Source organism: Vidua chalybeata, chromosome 5, assembly GCF_026979565.1.
Source record: "Vidua chalybeata isolate OUT-0048 chromosome 5, bVidCha1 merged haplotype, whole genome shotgun sequence".
In the NCBI taxonomy this organism is placed as follows: domain Eukaryota; kingdom Metazoa; phylum Chordata; class Aves; order Passeriformes; family Viduidae; genus Vidua; species Vidua chalybeata.
Window position 1 is genome coordinate 15,824,648 of NC_071534.1, and position 19,526 is coordinate 15,844,173.

General features: G+C 34.0%; 1 protein-coding gene across 2 annotated transcripts in view; it reads right to left on the reverse strand.

Annotated features, from left to right (window-relative positions):
- ANKS1B (ankyrin repeat and sterile alpha motif domain containing 1B) overlaps window positions 1-19,526 on the reverse strand; it is a 396,607-nt gene that overhangs the window by 279,243 nt on the left and 97,838 nt on the right. For both annotated transcript variants that reach the window (XM_053943037.1, XM_053943036.1), the window contains exon 10: window positions 8,472-8,637. In XM_053943037.1, coding sequence (XP_053799012.1) covers window positions 8,472-8,637 — 166 coding nt within the window. The remainder of the gene's footprint in view (window positions 1-8,471; window positions 8,638-19,526) is intronic.

The window sequence follows — 19,526 nt, forward strand, 5'->3', positions numbered from 1 at the left end:
TTGTGGCACTGAAGTTTTATTTTAGCCCTGCAGGAAAAATTCTCATTTTTTCAAAAGTCAAGAAGTTAGGTGAAAGGAAAAAAAAAGCAGATTTTTTTTTATTCCCAACAATGCAAAGAATTCATTTTTATCATAGTGCTTTAGATTTAGAGTCTGCCACTCATTTGATGACAAAATTAGAGGATTTCAATTTTCTATTTATTAATTTGAGAATTTTATGTTAATAAAGGTTTGTCCAAATACAAAATTTCACTGTTCAAAATAGAATAAATAATGGAACAGCTGTGTAAGAGGAACCTATGGCTTTATCCATACTGCCCAGGACTGTTTAGAGGGGAAGCTAGAGGATGAACTGCTACAGAAACTTTTTATAATTTATTTTCCCTCATCTCTTAATTTGTTCTGCTAATATATTTATAATTAGAGTCAAATCCTAATGAAAATGGTGCTTATTTTGCACAACAAAAGTTATTTTTTCCCTCTCCCTTTGTAACTTCTAACAAAAAAAAAAAAAAAAAAAAAAACAATTCCCAAATTGTGCAGAAAATTGAAACAATAAAGTATAGATGTTTTCTTCTTTAAACATTAGGGAGGGGAGATGTGCACTGTGGGTGTATCTACTGACAGCAGGCTACAGACATGTCAAGAAAGAATATGGACAGCGTCTGTCTACAAAAAAGTGAATTCAGATTCACTTGGCTATCCAAACCTAGACAACCTAAGAACAAACTTGACTATAGAAAGGATTTTCAGGCTTTCTCACTCACCTCCTGAACGCTATCCAAATATAGCTAGGGTGGACTACAGCTTCAATATGTTGTCAAAAGGTGATGTGAAGAATGTAGTTAGCAGGGTAGAAATCAGAGTTACACACTTCACTGACCCATCTACAGCCACTTCCAACTATAACAATGTAGCAGATATCAGGAGAAGATTGCCTCTCAAGTTTTCAGACAAAATCAGAAGGGCAATATTCTCACAGATAGTACCTCATTCTTCATCTCGTAATACAAGAGTCATTTTTCCCAGTCTCATATGAATACTTCACTAATTCCTAATTCTAATGAAGACCCTTCTTTTGGAAGATGATGCACACAGTGAAAACCTAACACAACTGAAATCAGTGGCAAAACATGTGCTAACATCAATGAGATTAGAAATACATGTCACCCTTAGACTCAGATCATTTGAAGACCTACTTATTGAGACCAGCAGGTCTATAACACCTGTCAATAAAATAGTGACCAACACAGGACCACAGGTGAACTGTGCTCCTCTAGGAGATACAGTATTTAAAAAGTCAATAGAAAGCATCCTAATAAAATAATATCAGAAATACAAAAAATAGGTATGAAAATATCATTATGATGAGACAAAAATCCCAAGTGTTTCATAGTTTAGGGATTTGTGTTTAAAAAAAATAAAAGGAACTATAAAATGCCAAAAGATACTTTAAAACTTAAAATAAATTATAAAATTGTAACTTCTGCTATATAAACAGTTACAGCAGTGAATACTCTAGGCATAAGTTTCAGGAATCTTTTCTGGTTTTGAAGGGTGCTTAAAAAAGAACTAGCTGTACTGAAGAAAAAAAACAGCAAAATGCAAGATAGAAGAGCTATTGTATATTTCACTCTTCCATCAGCACTCTCTTGATTTTCATTAAAAGGTCACATGAAATTAAAAATCTTAGCTGTACACATATATTAATGTACTAGACAAAATTGCTTCTGATAAGTGTGCACTATATCCTGCACTACATCCTGTGGCAGTCGGAATGACAAACACAAAATGTGTCACCGCTGAAAGTCAGGAGAAGGGTAGTTCGGTTTCTGGTACAGCATGCTGGCAATGTATCTTGAAATTCTGAATGTGAACCATACAGCACTATAAATTAACCTATTAAAACAAGTCAATTGATACATTCTGTACCATAGCCAAATTATGTCCATTTAGCTCAAACATGGGTTAAAGGAAGGAAAAGAATAGGAGATAAAAAAATGTATAGGTCTTGACACTAAATTTCACTATTAATAAGTTATTGACTAAAAGATCAGCTGAAAAATTTTACTAATTTTCAATTTTTACTTTGAAGTAAATTTTACAAAAAAGCACATAAACAGCAAAATCAAACTATTTTCATTTGGACTAAATACAACATTTAATTGGATAAAAGGTATCTGTTTTCCAGTTCAACCACTTCCGTTGATACAAAGATTATAATCCAGATTTGATTTCTGAAGAGCTCCTGGAGAGCTCCAACTTACCCAAAGACAGAATTTTAGGCTATCTCTGTCTTGATAGCAGTTGGCCATGAATACACTGAGGTTGGAAATGAGAAGCTTCTTAATAACTAGCACAGAAATCAGTGATTCTAATACAGACAGCTTTGAAGAGGAACAGGCACAAAACCCAGATATTTTGAAGATCTATCTTGAAAGGAACAACACAAAGGCTAGGGTCTAACTTTTCTCCCTTTAAGGAGAGTATTGTCATTGTTTCAAGGCACTGTGATACTCTGTTGCTCATTCTTTCCATGGCTTATGATACTCTTTCTGTGCTAAATGTAAAGGGGGATTATATCATGCAAAACATCCTGAGCACTGGGAAACTAGTTAACATGGGGAGCATTTCTCTAAGGCAAAAAATTACTCAGAGAAGAAAATGCTTGCTGCCTAAGATTTGTTCAGCTGTTAGGTTGTTATGGAAACACTACCCTCTTTTGTCAGTGAACCAACTCCATCAAATAGATGCAGGGCTCACATTACAATACCTATGCCCTGTGTTGTGTCATGACAAGCTCTGAGTGGCTCCGCACTTCTCACTCAACATACAGCCCAATTATACTCTTTGAAGATAATGTCCCCTTGAGTAATAGACAGAACAATAAAGGACATGTGATTGGCACTCATATATCAACACTGAATCTCAGAATATTCTGATAATAATTCCTTGGAAGGGATCAACAAGGTCATCAAAGTCCAACTTTTGGCCCAGCACAGAACAGCCCCAAGAATCACATAATGTGCCAAAGTCGAAAAAGGCTGGTGCTGTGATGTCATGTCAGGTCCTGAAGTATGTCCTAAGTTTTAATGGTCCTGATAAGCATTCCAAAGTTCTCCATTCACATCCCTGCTGCTTAGAAAATTCACACTGATGGCAGGTAGGTAGTAATGATTTAGAATATGCACCACAATATCAAAAGCCTTAATGAACAGCCAGTTCTTTCAGAAACATTTGTGTTAAATTAGGCTAAATTCCATAGAGCATTTTCAGCTGGTTTAGACCAACTGTTACCCTGTCTCCTTTATTATGTTCTTCCCTCTACACAACAAGGTACAACATCTACAAGATGATTTTTCTTGATCATCTTTCCTTGAAAGTATTTAATCCTGGGGAGTTAGACTGTAGGTCATGTGTTTAAGTGCACTATATCCTGCTATCTCTGGTTTAAAAAGCATACTTAAATGAAATACAGCTCTATTAGCTGTCCTTCTGCTTGAATAAATTCAAGTGTGAGTGGCTTTCAGAAAGGTTTGTAACTGACCTTTCAGATAAATTTGAGTTTCAAAGTGGTGAAGCATCGATGACTAAAGCTACACTCTTGAATTTCTATTCATCCAGACAATTTTTTGTATCTGGCAGTGTGATGGTTCCTTCTTGTGGCCACTTTTCACTGATTTGCTTATAACTAGAAAATAACTGCACAAAACTGAAGGTATAAATTAATCAAGTTAGAAAAAATGTATTTGGGATCTTAGTCTCAATCTGGAAAACTGAAGTGCGCAAATATTCAGGATTACTGAAATCAACCAGAAACTGATTATGTGACAAATAGGACTTTATTTACCAAGCCAAGTATTTTGAAACTAAGTAAAAGACATATTTTAATGTTGATAAAAATGTTATCACAGCTAGGCTCTTTTTTCTATACAGGTTTCTCGAGAATAGTCTCTTAGATATCTGTGTAAGACTGCTGACACAGTCTTACAGCTGAGGTTATACAGCTGAGGTGATATGGCACACTGACAAGTTTTCAGGTTCATTTTCACTGCAATGATAGGAGAGGGATGCCAGGTTGAGAAAGAAAAAAAAAAAACAAAAAAACCAAAAAACAAACAAACAAAAAAAAAAACAAACAAAACAAAACAAAAAAAAAAAAAAAAAAAAAAACAAAAAAAAAAAAAAAAACCTAATAGTGCAAAGAATTGGCCAGCTTGGGGACAGTTTGATATATTGTGTTAATTCAATGTCAACTACTTTTTTATTAATTTCCTTGTTGTGATTATGAGGCTATAAGAAGAAAGTATAATTAATTACAGACTTATTTACTGCCTGGTCCTCCTAACGAGTCACTGGCATTTAAGCACAAACCAAGCAATTTTTTAGATAACAAAAACATCCTGACTGACAACAGCAAGATTATTTCAAAGTACACTTAGCTGGGCAAAGGAGCAGAATAGCTGCTATCTCTTTCTTTATGTTCCAGCTCCTTGCCTTGTGTTTGCCTGCTATAGGCTACTGGCAACACATCACATATATAAGGACAATTTTTATCCCTGATAGAATCCATCTCTTTGATGTAACTGGGTAGAGTAGTTGTACAAGAGCTATCTTTAAAATTACTGCTTTGGGAATTGCTGACTGTGCAGTGGCTGAGAGCTCAGCACAAGTGAAGCCCAATAGTATTTACCTTATTTCTCAGCTGGATTTTGCAGCCCACACTGAGTTCTGCTTTGCCACAGCTCAGCTGTTTTCAGAGTTGAAGATGGCTCACTAAGATGTCCCTGACCTGCAGCCACAGCAAAGTAACATAACGAAACACAAGAGGTTCTTGAACTAGAATTCTCTTATCCAATGGTGATTTTCATGCAGTTTACAGTGAGAAATATCTTTTGTCATTGAGATGCTTTGTCAAAACCTTTGTTAATCTGCAAAGGCAGATCAAATTTTCCAAGGAAATTTTTTCTTCCACAAGTTATTTGGGAGAAACAGTTTGAAAAGTCCTCTCTAATTCCTGATCATACTCAAGGAGACCTAAAAAATAGTTTAATTACTACTGCCCATCACTATTATTGAAAACTGAACAAGTAAACTGCCACCTAGTCTCACTCATGGGGAGTTTCTGCAGCAGAAATGATAAAAGCAGACTGAAAGAGATATCATGTCCCTACTGGGTAGGGACATGCACTTAACTAAAAATAATTGGCATTTATTCGGTGATGTAGCTCAGATTTCATTCAATATTTCTCCTAAATGAAATGGATGACACTATGAGGTACAAGGATGGATTGTGGTACAGCATGATTAATGTATTAAGGGTACAAGTCTGTAAGAATCTTTAACACCAGAGCCCCAAAGCATCCCCAATACATAAATCAGTATTCTGGACTCTATGTAAGTGACCAAAACCACATTACATTCGTGAACATATTTTTAATTTCATTTACACCTTTTCCAAAATGATTTGTTGCTATTGTTCACAAAATTTCACTACATCCCTAAAATCAAAAGGAAAATACTAATGCATGGCTTATGAACTAATAAAATTTCATTACTATTTTTCAAGATTAAATAAGTCATGTGAATTATTTTTTTAAATAGAAGAGCAGTGTAAAAATTAAAATGAGTAGCAGAAATGTCTAGTTTAAGGAGTAAGGATACTCTTCTGGAAAGACAGTACAATATCCAACAGGACAATATCCAACAGAATAATCAATCAGATTGATTAATGAATCAATTATATTTATTTTATTAGATGGATCTATGAAATTTTAACCCCAAATTTATATTTTACTAATGGAAAACTGGTCTCAAAAAGCTCAATATTTCAGAATATTCCTATCATGTCTTAACTATTAGTTTAAAGGTAGAAATGCTTATACACTCTGCCAAACTTGTCCTATTAATCTATCATAGAAACAAAGAACAGTTTAACTTGGACTGAGACACACAGTCTTTTTTTACTCTTAAATCTGTGCTAATTAGAAGCAACTGCTTTAACTGTGAGTATAAATCAACAAATGTAACGGTTCCTCTTCCTATATAAACCTGATTTCTTGCAAACAGACATAAAACTCACGCAACATAGGGTTTCAGAAGTAGAGATAACCAACTTTATGACTACTTTTATTTGCTTTCTATTCAGTTTTTCTCCCTGAAAAACAAAGAAGCTTTTACCATTTGTTGTATGGAGTTCTCATCCTCTGTTATTCCTTACCAGTTCAACAATAAAATTCAGGAGAACTACAGAACAGTCTTTTTTTTCTCCTCGAACCTTACATATCACATAATACAGAAATTTGAAACAGTATTTCCAAAGTTGGCATGTCTCAGTGACACAAAAACTGAGGGAAATTCAGGGAAAAAATGGCAGAATTAGATAATTATTTTAAATAAATTATCTATAATCATATGTAACTTATTCAAGCAATAAATCTACATAACCTAAAGTGGCATGATGACTTCACATAAAATTACACCTAATGCTAAATACCTTATAACTGAGAATGACATGATTTATTTCATTTGGTCCATTTCTAGTTTAAGATAAAAGCCATAATGATTCCAGATATGGCTTGCAAGGCAGGCCAATAACTTCTACATTTATAGCTTAAAATAAAACCACATTTTTCTATACAGCTGAATGTTCTTCCCAATAATATGCCGAGAGGAAAATATCATAGTGGTATATGGAAAACTAACAGAAGGAATCACAGTATGTTTGTATTCTCAATACATTGATCTTGTTAGGTCTTCTAAATATCATGCATGCCCTCATTAATGTCCTACAGCTTCCTTGGTTATACTCTAGGCCTTTGATACATGCTATTTTAAACTTTACACAAAACATATTTCCAGATTAAGACATAAAAATGTCCTTTGTAGGATCTGTGTTTCATGCTGATCTTAATAGACTTACTATGCCTAAGAAGAATGCTTGTGTTAATTGGAAAGTACAATTCCAAAACTAGTATTTTAACTAGTGAAATACAATTCCAAAGCTAGTATTTTAACTAGTGAAAACTTCATCTTCTTTTAAAAATATTAATTACAATGGGAAGATCTGTTGTTGAGCCCCATTATTAAGAAGGCAGGTAATGAACTCCCCCTACCAATTTATTTGGTATGTGTACGGCAGTCTTTCTACTGCAATACATACGTTTGTGGTAATTATTCAAGTAGAAGCATGAAAAACAAAGATACTTTTTTATTTTCTTCCTCTACTGAAAAGCAACCCACAATATTGTCCTGCACTGACTAATTTTTTTTTTAGATTATCAGAGCCAAAATCATCAAAGTCAGAAACAAGTAGTAGAAGCAAGTAGTCATGCTGATGTTCAAGCCAGATGCTGGTCCATTCTGTGCAACTATGCTATAAAGATGCTATCCTATTTTGTGCCACCTTTTAGACTGCTGCTTGTAATGCAGGTTCCAGCAAGTCTTCTTCACCCCAAATTCAATAGAGAGGTGGGAACTACGATCCACTCCACCTTACCTTGCAAACTCCAAATCTGTTATCTTGCTATCTGGCCCTCATATACTGTGCCTGATATAACTCTGGCACTCTTTCAATATTAGTTCAGCTGTGAAATCAAGAAGGTGCTTCCCCTTACACAGACCACCAGATCAGTAACACGATGTTAGTCAACAATCATCTGTCATCCTTGTACATTACCCAAATCATGATTCCTAATCAAGCTCCAACAGGTCAGAAAGCCAATTGCCTGTTTCAAATAGGTCTCTGCTGCTGAGAAATGTCATTTGTCAAAGCAGACTCTCAGTCCAATTACTTAGAGCAATATTACTATATTCTGAAATTCCTGTACCAGGTGGTGACTAATGAAGAGTTCAAACAAGGGTAATGGAAGAGATCATATAATTTTGGAGAACATATACAGAATTCTTACAGATAATATCATACTTACAGATAATATCTGACTTAGCATAATTCTATTAGTTTTTAACTATTTTAACTCATTGCTGTTCAAAACTATATATAACACAAACAGCAGTCTGTCAAACTGTTATTTAATATTTCTCTTAATTTTCATTCATTATTTAATTTTCAAAAATGGATCAGGTATTCTTTCACATAACATGAAAATGCAGAGTACTTTAAATTTTGAAGTAGTTCCATAATGTCATTGCTAAGGGGCACTTTGGAAAAAAAAGAAACAGGTTAAAGGATTACTGCAAAAGGCTTGTCTACAAGAAACTCTTTCTAATTTGGCTTTTTAGAACCTTGTATTTATCTAGGAAAATATTTAAACATTTGCTTTGCTTTCACTTCTACAACATTTTGCTATTAATCTTTATTTTGATGTGAAACTCTTATGGTAGCTAATGGAAGACTATAATCATACTGTAATAAATAAACAGAGTACTGCATGCTCAGAAACATAAACCTACATACTCTATAGATTAACACTTACACCAATGACTGTGTAAAGGATCATTTGGTGATTTACCTGGTCTTGAGGAAGGAACTCTTGCTATCTCTAGGGAACAAGGCTTTTTGGTGACTGCTATGTCTATTGAATCACAAAGACTGCTGTCATTTTCTGAAGGAACTGCATCCAGAGGTACAGAGGATATTGCTTCCAGTGCATAACCTCTCTTCTTTGAATAAGATTCCTGAAATGCAAAAATTTAAATAGGTAAGAGATATTTCTCAGATGACACAGGAAAAGAACCAGGCTCAATAACTCTGGCTAGCAGGATCTAGAATTCAACAAATTAAATACTGCATTCTGCTGAAATCCAAACTGTAACAGACCAGAAGAATTACTTGCATGCTAGAAGAAAACATTTCTTATGTTTTAAAATTTTTGTATAATACAGTTCTTGTTCAGTTTACAGAAGAACTTTATTCGTCAAACTTTGTATTTAATGAAAACTGGATTACTGCTTTTGCCATACCTGTTTTGATAGGTTATAATTCATGGGATGTCTCATTTTCTTTTTTAGTTGTATCTCATAAGAGCAAAAATTACATTAACCACTACAATTACATTCTCTTCAGGGACGGTTTTACAAAATGTTTATATTACATATAAGAAAACTAAAAATATGTCTTCTACATTTTTTCATTCACAGCCTGGCAGGATCCCAGGCTGTGAATGAAGATGAATTACTGCTCTACATTTGAGCAAAATAATGACAAAAGGTCCCTTAATAGCAATATGTACAGCAAATTCTACTGATTAGCAAATGTTGAGGGAGAGGGGAAAAAAAGGAGTTAGAAGTTTTGATGGTACAGTAATCCAATCAAGCAGACTGTTTCTAGTTTCGAACATGAATAAGAAGATAACATCCAGTTTCAACAGAATTTCACCAGAGATTTAGTTTTTTAATCCCATCAGAAAGCAATTGCATGGGCAAAGACATATTTCCACATCTTTCTTACATTGGACATGTGGATGTCTCTGAAAGTCAAGCATCAGACATAAATCAAATATGATTTAATAAAAGGCAAAGGGCAAGAAAGCACCCTGACAGTTAGATATTATCATAGCCCTCCTCAGAAAACGATTGAAGAATGTGATGTCCAAAATGTGGACTAACAATTTCTTCACTAAGAACTTACATTACCTAAGGCAAGCTATGGCTGTAGGTAACAGTGCCTTTTTGGATATATGATCACACAAATAAAATAAATAGAATAAATAGAATAATTAAATAAATATAATAAAGAAATAAACAGAATAAATAATAAATATAATACTAAGATGCATTTGTAATTAAAGAAAAATTAGTATGTACTAGCAAACAATACAAAATTGGTGATCAGCATTTCAAAAACATACCTAAAAGAGGAATGCAATTGCACCTCTGTTTCTCCCTTTCCAGTTTCTACCTAGTCAGATTATGAGCTCTCAGGATTAGCAAACTGACATATCTAGACTAATAATAAATAGTTTCAGGCAGTAGAAATTATAAAGATTACAAATTTTTGCAAGTAGGCTTCCTGCAGTTCCAAATGTAATTTTATTAACTTAAGCCATTTTATTCCATAAATGAAGTTAATAGAAAATTATACAGAGGCATCAAAGCAGATGAAGTGCAACTGCAGGACAAAAGAAGGAATCCTTCCAACCTTGAAAAAAAAAGAGTTTTTCGCCTGTCCATTTAAGTCTGCTACGAAAAGGCAAAGGCAAAAATTTATTTACCAAAACAATGACTAAAACAGAAGACTTCAATTTAATCCTTGTACTCTTCTAGAAACATGCATTTAAGTCAGAATGCCAAAACCCTAATTATAGTAAATCTGCCTAGAGAAGCCCATGAAGAAATACTGCAGCCTTAAAATTGTCACAAAACACCAAAGTGAAATTCTGTTCAGCACCTGAATTCAGCTACATTAATAAAACCCATTAAAATTAATACACCAAACTTAGAATAGACTTTGGATCATACTTTGTGTCACTCAGTATTCTGTCTGTAAAGGCAGCCAACAGTGTCTGTAAAGGCAGAGAACAGCGAAACCAACATGAGATTAGGTCAAGCATGTAGTAACTGCTCCTCCTTCTGCAACACCTTGTGGGTCTCACATAGTCAAAAGGTGCTGACTTTGTTTCACATGTCTACCAATCCAACTTTCTAGAATTACCTTCTCAAGTTGTCTTTAGAGCACATGTCCCCTTTCATAGTTTTCATGCCCCCATTTTGCCCCCATTTTTCAGCTACCTCACCAAGTTTGACATTGCTGTTTTATACTTTAGATGGCAATGAATGTTCTTCACTTATCCCCTCCTTGTGATATCACAGATATGTGCACTTGCCATGTCGTCTTCTTTATGGAATGAGAAATACTAACTGACTTACCCAGTTGTTCCAGGATTTTGACCATCCCTGTCACCCTTCATCCTTTCAGTCTTCAATGATGGGACAGGGATGACATTTTCTCAGATTTTCTCATTCAAGATGAGGGCTCACCAAGCAGTCATACTGACATAATGATTTTTTTGTACTCGACTCCTTTTCTATTTGCTCTTAGCATTCAGTTTGATTTTCTGAATGTTATTCAACATTCTGTAATTAACTTTGCATGAATATAAATGTCAGAGAAGAATAAATAAAAATGATGGGGTTACTCAGAAAATTGTTAGAATGTAAACTACTGGCAATTAAATTCTTCCTAATTATCGCTCTAATAAGCAAAATATAATAATAGTATGTCCAGCAGAAGTTAAATGGTTTAGAGCCAAAAAAGAATTGTTAATACTTTAGAAAGCCAGAAATTCTATCAACCCATTAAGTGAAGATGATAAACCTTAATTTAAAAAGTGTGTATGTAACAAAAAGAAAAAAGAAAACTTCTCATCACTGGAGAAAGGCATTGTAAAGTCTTCTGGTTGCTGCAAAACGTTCTCCATTTTGCTGGTACTGAGCATTTCTAGAAATTTCTAAGATCTAAATTCACCAACTTAGATGTTAGCAGATGTAAGATTGTAAGTATCAGATGTGAAGCAATGTGATTCTCTTCTAAGATCGAAAGCTCTTGACCAACTGCAATAACAAGTAACTACAGTAATTCTGCATGTCCAAGTTATTATCAACTCCATAAAAAAACCTCCTAAAAATACTCTATCTTTAGACCTGAAATCAAAATGTGAGTCTAATTTTTGTTTTAAAAATAGAGATTATTCAATCTCAAATTTCTATTAACCACTCCAAATTGCTGAACATGAGACATATAACTGACCACCACCATCAACACAGAATTTGTCCTTATTTGAAGTTATAACTTCATAAAGATAATGTGTTGGGCTGCTAGTACATTAGTTTGGTTTTTTTTTGTGGAAAGGATAAAAATACATACGCAATGGAAGTAAAAAAAAAATCCAACATTAAGAGTGAATGAGTCACTCTAGTGGGAAATCACTAGAGAACAGCCACCCATACGAATCATTGTAAATTAGATTTTTTTGTCTTGTAGAAAGAAACAGTAATGTGACACTGAAGTTGCAGAGCACATGCCAGAGACACACTGTGGCCCTCATTCATAGGCCTGCAGTCAGTGGGTCTCCTCAGCGTACGTTTGAATGTATAATACCTATGATACACTATCTGAAACTTGCACAGGGGGAAGAGACTGTTAATCAGTGGGAATGAAATTGTTCCTAAAATATCTATTTTTGGCCATTGCAGAGGGTTATACACAATTGTGAAACAATGTGCCATAACATGACTAAATCTTCAAGAGCTGCATGATGGTGAGCTAGACCTTTTTTTCCCATATTTTTTCCAGGTTTCTAGCTTCTCTTGCTTCTGGCCTCTATATAGTCTTGCCTTCCTTTTAAGAATCAAACTGAATGATGCATGATTAAGGGCTGAGATATAAGCACTACATTCAAGTTTGTGCTTGTATGAGCTATGAATAGAATGATAAAGGCTCAGGATGCACCTAATCTGAACTGAAACTCTGACAAGAAGATAGAATTTGTACTTTATAGAATTTCTTTTCATTCTGTCAATATCCTTTCCTATAAAAATCAGGTCACTTGAAGCTTTATTACTTCCCTGGAACATGGGACAACACATCAGGGTCACACATGATTCTCCTCTTAAAGTAGAAATAATCTGGGAAACACAGAAAGGAAGAATTCAATGTATCTGCCACCTTTAGAAATATCTTTTTTTCATTTATATAGATAGTGAAGAACAGCTATTAAATTCTGACATACCCCTTGAGATCCACCATGGTATTGTGCTGTCTCCTCGGGCTTGCTGAAGGCCAGAGGACCAGCATCTAAAATCCAGGTGGCTGCCCTTCCATCACAGTATGAAAATTCTGCCCATCTGCTCCTTAGAAGAGTACTATGAGACTTTATTGATGAAACTTGAAGAGTTATTGATCTTATATGCTCCATCAACCCAAAACTCTTGATTATCCTGAGAGTGAGCAATGAATATTGCATTTATTGCATGTATGTCACAGAATCATGGAATGCACCGTTAAAGGTCATCTAGTCAAACCCCTTGCTATGGGGAGGGGTATCTTAAACTAGACCAGGTTGCTCAGAGTCCCTGACTTTGAATTTTCCCAGGATGGAGCATTTATCTCCTCCCTGTGCAAACTATTCCAGTGATTCACCATCCTCACTGTAAAAAATATTTTCCTTACATCTAGTCTGAGTGTACTTGCATCAAACAGACTTCTTGACATTTGTAAACAGACTGATATATAACCTTGTTGGATTGGGACACTTCACACTGAAATATTAATGATAAGTAACTGAAGGTTGCTGAGAGGAATCAAGAATTCAAGCAAAAAAGAAGTCCTGACCAGTGACTCAAGATAATTAGAACAGTTTTCTGACACGCAGCAAGGTGGAAAGGGAAATGTGTGAACCTGAATGACATTGCAGAAGTTTGCCACAATAATGTAGTAAGCATAAACAACTGAAAGTATTTCCTACATCACAATAACCCAAAATCCCAAGTAGATGGTGAAATATTTATTTTGACTGCCTTTCCACTCAAAGATACCAGGAATATTACTATAATTTATGGCTAGTAAAAACATATTTATCTATTACTAATAATTTAGTATGCTACAAAGGAAGTTTCATAATATCGTACAATTAGAATAATTTTTCGTGAGTCAAACTATCATAAATATTCATTGTTATGACAGCTAGAAACACCTGAATGAGTAATTTGTCATAGAACATATAATAAGATTCATGATATATTACAGAATCTGGAAAATCACCAATAATCTTATTTAAGAGTAATGACACTGGAGGATCTACTCTGGTCTGCACAAAGTATTTCTAGCATGGATTTTAAAAGAGTAGGATCTTTTACCCTTTCAGCAAACATCTGAAATTGTGGGTTTGTGGTTGTTGGAATAATACATGTACAGAATTTACAGAAATACTTATTTCCCTTCAACACCTGAAACAGTCTTTTTAAGTTTCAGTAAGTCTTCCACAGAGTTGAGAAAAACATCAATTTTGAAAAGCATGCTAGAGTTGTTGTCCTGTTTATTTAGTTAGAAATGTAAATATGATGTTTAGCTTTTCAGAAACCATTCAAAATTTAGATTTGCTTTTTCAAACTTTATGTATGTGAAAAAAAAAAGAGCCTTATTTATATAACACCCCAAATATAGGTTTATTTTCTCCTTTTCCAATGCATATTTTCCCATATCCATGTTTCAAATTTAAAAGTTCATATAAAAACTGTACAGACATAAATTCCTGAAAGCTAAAGGTTCCTACAATGCCTTGCAACACAAAACTCACTAATATTGCCTAAACTATAAATGTGTGAAGACATGGGTAAATTGTGAGCATAATGAATGCAGTGCTAACCTCAGCAGCAGAAACATGTCACTATATTTAATGCAGTGTTTTCATAATTCTAACTGGCAGATATTCAGCATTTCAAATGAAGCTAGATTGCTGTAGTCATGTTACATGCTTTCCTATGCATTCAACACTCAGGCCATGAAAAAGAGCAGATGCTCCCTCTAATAAATGACTCACTGTGACAAAGACTATACTAAAAGTGTACATAATCTGGTTTATGCAAATGTTAATGGCTGTGTGTAGCAATGTAGCACAATATAGTAACTGTTTTAATAAATGATTCTTAGTTTAGCTGAAAAAAAATACAATTAGAAACTAGAAAGCAATTTCCAGTTTAAATATCTTCCCTTTTTTTCTATTGTTTGCATGAAAGACATTTTAAAAAATCATGTCTTGTTTGAATTCGAAGCTGTGGGAAAATGCCTCTTTAAAATAAAGGCTATTATATTAAAAAAAGATAAAATGAGCTTAAACCTAAGCTCCATGGAAACAATACTTCTCTGCAAGATGCTTATGCTCTAATGCCTAGGTCTTAAACATACAAACACAGCTCCAACTGAAGCAGCAAATATGAAAACTAATTCCTCACATTATAAGTGCAGTAACCATGGAAAATGTTAGATACTGAGAAATGTTATACTGAAGTCAATATTTGACAGCAAATGCAGAAAACAATTAATGCACTACTCTATGTTAAGCAGACTTACATTTCTCACATTTTATAGCTTAATTTCTATCAACTACTGTGCCACTAAATGAAAAATGTATGTGTTGCTCTGAAGGGGAGAGAAGAACTGTATGCACTTAACTAAATCTTGAAGCAAAACACAACTGCTCTGTGAATAGCAACCCTACAGCTGTAAACTGACTTGATTGGAGAGCTGATAACTTCACTAAAATGAGACATTATGGGAGAAATTTTCTTTGAAAAGAGAGATTTAGCACCAAAATGTATTCATCCATATTAATTAATCTATTACAAATAACCTATGCCTTTTTTTAAAATATTTTATATCGGCCCATGCATCTTGTTCTGAAGTAAATACTCTGAAAAATTTGCACAATACAAACCAATTAATTGATATCACATGCAATAGATTTGATAGAAGAGACAAATAAATATTCGCTATTTCAGGAAAGACAATCTTCCATTCAAAAGCTTTTGACACTGAAAAAAAAAAGTATTTTTGGTACAGAAGTTAGTATTGCAATAGCACAAACCAAGTCTCTCTTAGAAGAAATCTCTCCTACATATGCTCCCACAGTAAAATAGAAAGAAGGAGAAAATGTTTTTCAAAATACTAGTTATGGACAGTTGTATTGTCAAAGTGAAAAAACTTTGTTGTGAATCATACCTTTATTTGTTATGTAATTGAAAAGTGAAGTACAAAATTAACAGAAAAAAAGTTTGAGAAAAAGATTCCAGCAGCATGCAAAGTTTGTAGAAGTTAATACTTCCTAATTAAATAGTACCAAATAAACTCTGCAGGTATTTCAGCAATGTGAAAACTAAGCCTAACAGTAAGAGACTGTTGGAGGGAAAGTAAATTCATACTGTAAGCCAGAAGTGGTGCTTAAAAACAGTAAAACAAACCATTCCATGGCAACAGGGGAAATATGCACATTAGCAGTAAACATAAGTTAAGAAGCTATTGCCTGTATCTCCTATATTCTTAAATAACCCAGTAATTTTCTACTTCATACCATAGTTCAGACCAGTAGTTCTGAATGGGAACCTATGAACTCTGCTGTTTCCTGGCCAAAAGTGTGCCAAAATCCACTAAGATTCATAACACAGATTTTTAGTTTTATGGATACAAAAAGCTCCATTGCTCAGTGCTATCTCCTCATACTGCCTATATGCTTGGCAATTTTATGAGGGCTGATGTGGCCATGTTGAATTTCAGCAGGTAAGATGGAAATATAAGGACAATACATGAACATAATTACTTAACTCATCACTGAAGTAAAACCATTCCACTAATAAACATGGTACTTCCATATGGCTCTTTAAAAAAGAAATCCCACCATTTTATGTCAAAACTCTACTGCTTTAATTCTTACTATGATGATGTCTGTGGTATGATAATCTACTTATTCATTGCAAATTCTCAGCCCTAGATATTGTGAAATGGAAACAGAATGTGAAGATTACACAAAATGAAATTAATAAGATAAAGGAACCTAAATCACATTTTCAATAAAATTTGAACTTCAAAAATTTTCTATAGGTTCATTGCAAGATTCCAGTTTGGAACAGCTACCACTCTGTCTATTTAACAAGAATTAAGGGGTCTTGTTTCAGGTTTGCAGTCATACTAGCTGTAATGAATATTTTTATTACAGGTATTCTCTGCTAATGTGGTTAATTCCTTCATATACAAACAAACTACTACGTCAGAGTTTCCCAAAACCAAGATGGTAAAAAGTTCTCAGAAAAGAACTTTTTCTGTAATGATTCTATTGCTCTAGGTTCTGATTCAATTATTTTCTTATATTTCATCAAATAATAACTTATCTTCAAAAATAGCAATGTAAATGCTAAAAGTTAAACACTCAAGTGTTTTGCAAACTCAAGATCCTTTCAAATTTTCATGATGAGGAAACAGTATCGTTAAGTAAAAGAAATTTGCTACTCGGAATGCCTGGATTAAACCACCTAAAGCCAGACAACAGGAAACCCTTGGCAGTGGGTCTTTCTTCCTGGGTCAAAAAATGGGATTCTAGCCACTAAAAATCTAAACTGTGGAGTGTGAGCAGCTCTTTGATCTTGCAGTCCTGATGAGAAATAACTGTCTGTGGAAGAGAGATGTTAAGACTGCTATCATGAACCTTACAAGAGAATATTATTGCATTCAGAAGAGATTATAAAAAAATTCACTCAAGTCTGTCCACTTTGGAATTGGGTAGAAAGGACTGAAGGAAAGCCTTCTGCTCTGTCAGCTGTGTGACCCTAAGTGGCCTGGTGTTTGATTTGCACACAAAGTCAGCTCAAAAGCTAGGCACGTAGTCAAAAACATCCCTAACTTCATATCTCACGCTGGCTGGCTCACAGATCTTCTGTTCTGTTCAACAGAAGAGACCAATCAGTCAGACATCTTCAGAGATGTCGACACTTTCTAAATGATACAAGGAGCAAGAATATCCAGATGGGTTTCTGAAGGAACTTCTGCCAATATTTATTTTTCACAATGCAAAACCACTAGCCTTATAAAACCAGTCTGAATAAGGGAGAATTTAATCACCTTCCTATATACAAACACATTACAACAGTTCACTAAAAAAAGCTTTATGTGTATATAGAACTGCTGTCTGTATGTAGTACCTGCTAATCATAGAAGCTAATTAGGGACAAACCTAGTGGTTTGTAAGTACTTAGACAGTTGGGCTAAAAAATTGTCTGAGAGTCATAGACACAATTTTGCTAAATTCAAAATTTGGTAGGTATAAATAGGACTGAACATTGCCTAAAGATTCTATTTTCTCTCTTTTCCTTCACAGTATAAAATATTATGAAACAAAAACTAGGATGCTATAAAATTATAGCACCTCCAAAAATACTAAGTTGGCATGATACTGTCAATTTATTAATTTACCTCAATGTCTTCACACTTACACCTTTTATCTCAAAAAACTGCAAAATGCCTGATGGACTGTTTGGGTTATACAGAGACATTTTTATAACATGTTTTTTAAAAAAACCTATCTCCCCCTTTCACCAAGAAACACAGCTATTCTCCATACTATTAGGACCATTAATGTGACTTCTTTTTATTATAGTAGATTTTATGAAACAAAACTGCTTATTGCTTCTGGAAAGTGAATAGAGCATCTACATTCTAAAGCAATATATGTGATTAACATTCTAGGTAAAAAAACATGAAACATGAGATTCCCATTTTCTAGCTGAATTGCCTTTTTGAGAGATCTTAAAAGTAAAAAGAAGTATTTCACTATAATTGGTAGATCACATTTCCTATCCAAAGTAAATCTAAAATGTCTTTTTATGAAAATATGAGACAATGTAGTCTTATATACTTCCCTTTGATATCTTAAATACAGACTCCCCCAAATTCTGTTTAATTTTGTTTTACATCCAGTTCATGAGCTCTTCTCAATTACAGGTTGCTAGAAGTGAAAAAAAAAGTCATAACAATCAGTTTGGGATATTAAGAAACTGTAAGTCTTAGACTACTTTTGAATTTTAGTGAAAATATAAAGTATCACTTTATAAAGTTCCATTTGTATGGAAACCCAAGTGGGATTGAGCACATTAATGCTTATATTTAAGAAATTCATTGATTCAGGATCTATCCCATTTTTAGACTCAGTATAATGGATACCAGCATTAAAGGTTTTCAGTAAAATACAACCACCAGACATGACTTTAAAACCAAGGCATGCAATTCCTTTTGCACAGAAAGAGGACTCTGTAGTTAGATACTACAGAGTTGTTATTTTTAAAATATCAGCTGTCAGTCAGGTCTTTTCCTCAGAAAAAAATCAGGTCTATACATTTTACAGATTTCTCATGGACTCACTCTACATGTAAAGACGTGATTTTCCATACTATAAAAACGTAAGTAAAAAAAAGTATCACTTACAGTTCCAGTATTAGCTTGGTTCTCAGATGTATTATTAACATAATTAAAAATAAGCAAAACAAAATAGAAAATGGGTTTTTATGCTCAAAAAAAGTCCCAAAACATCAAGTGTCTTTAAACAGCCCTTCACAGAAACACAACCTGACACAAAGCCTGACTGCACAGGTAATCAGTGTGGCAAATCCATGTCACAATAACTATGTCCAGATATCCCCACTCAACTGATAGCTTAACTCCAGACACCTCAACACCAGCACTTTTGGGCATAAACTCTTCCTCCTGTTACTACAGTAGAAACAACAAATACAATGTATCTATGATGGCTTTTTTCCCCAGGAAATGTTAATACTGAACAATTAGTAGCCCAATTTGATCAAAATAATCAGAAAGATCAACATAAATTTTCAGGTTTTAATATACTGCTTTAATATTCCTGTTATGAAGTAGTTGAAGTCCAAACATGAAGTTTTCAACAGGAAGCTGAACTTCCTTCATGTACAAAACTAATTGCCATGTGCCACTGCTATCTATTCACTGGGCAATTCAAATTGATTATTTTCCATTTTCCCATAATTTGAGAGGCAGCACTGAAAGGAAAAAC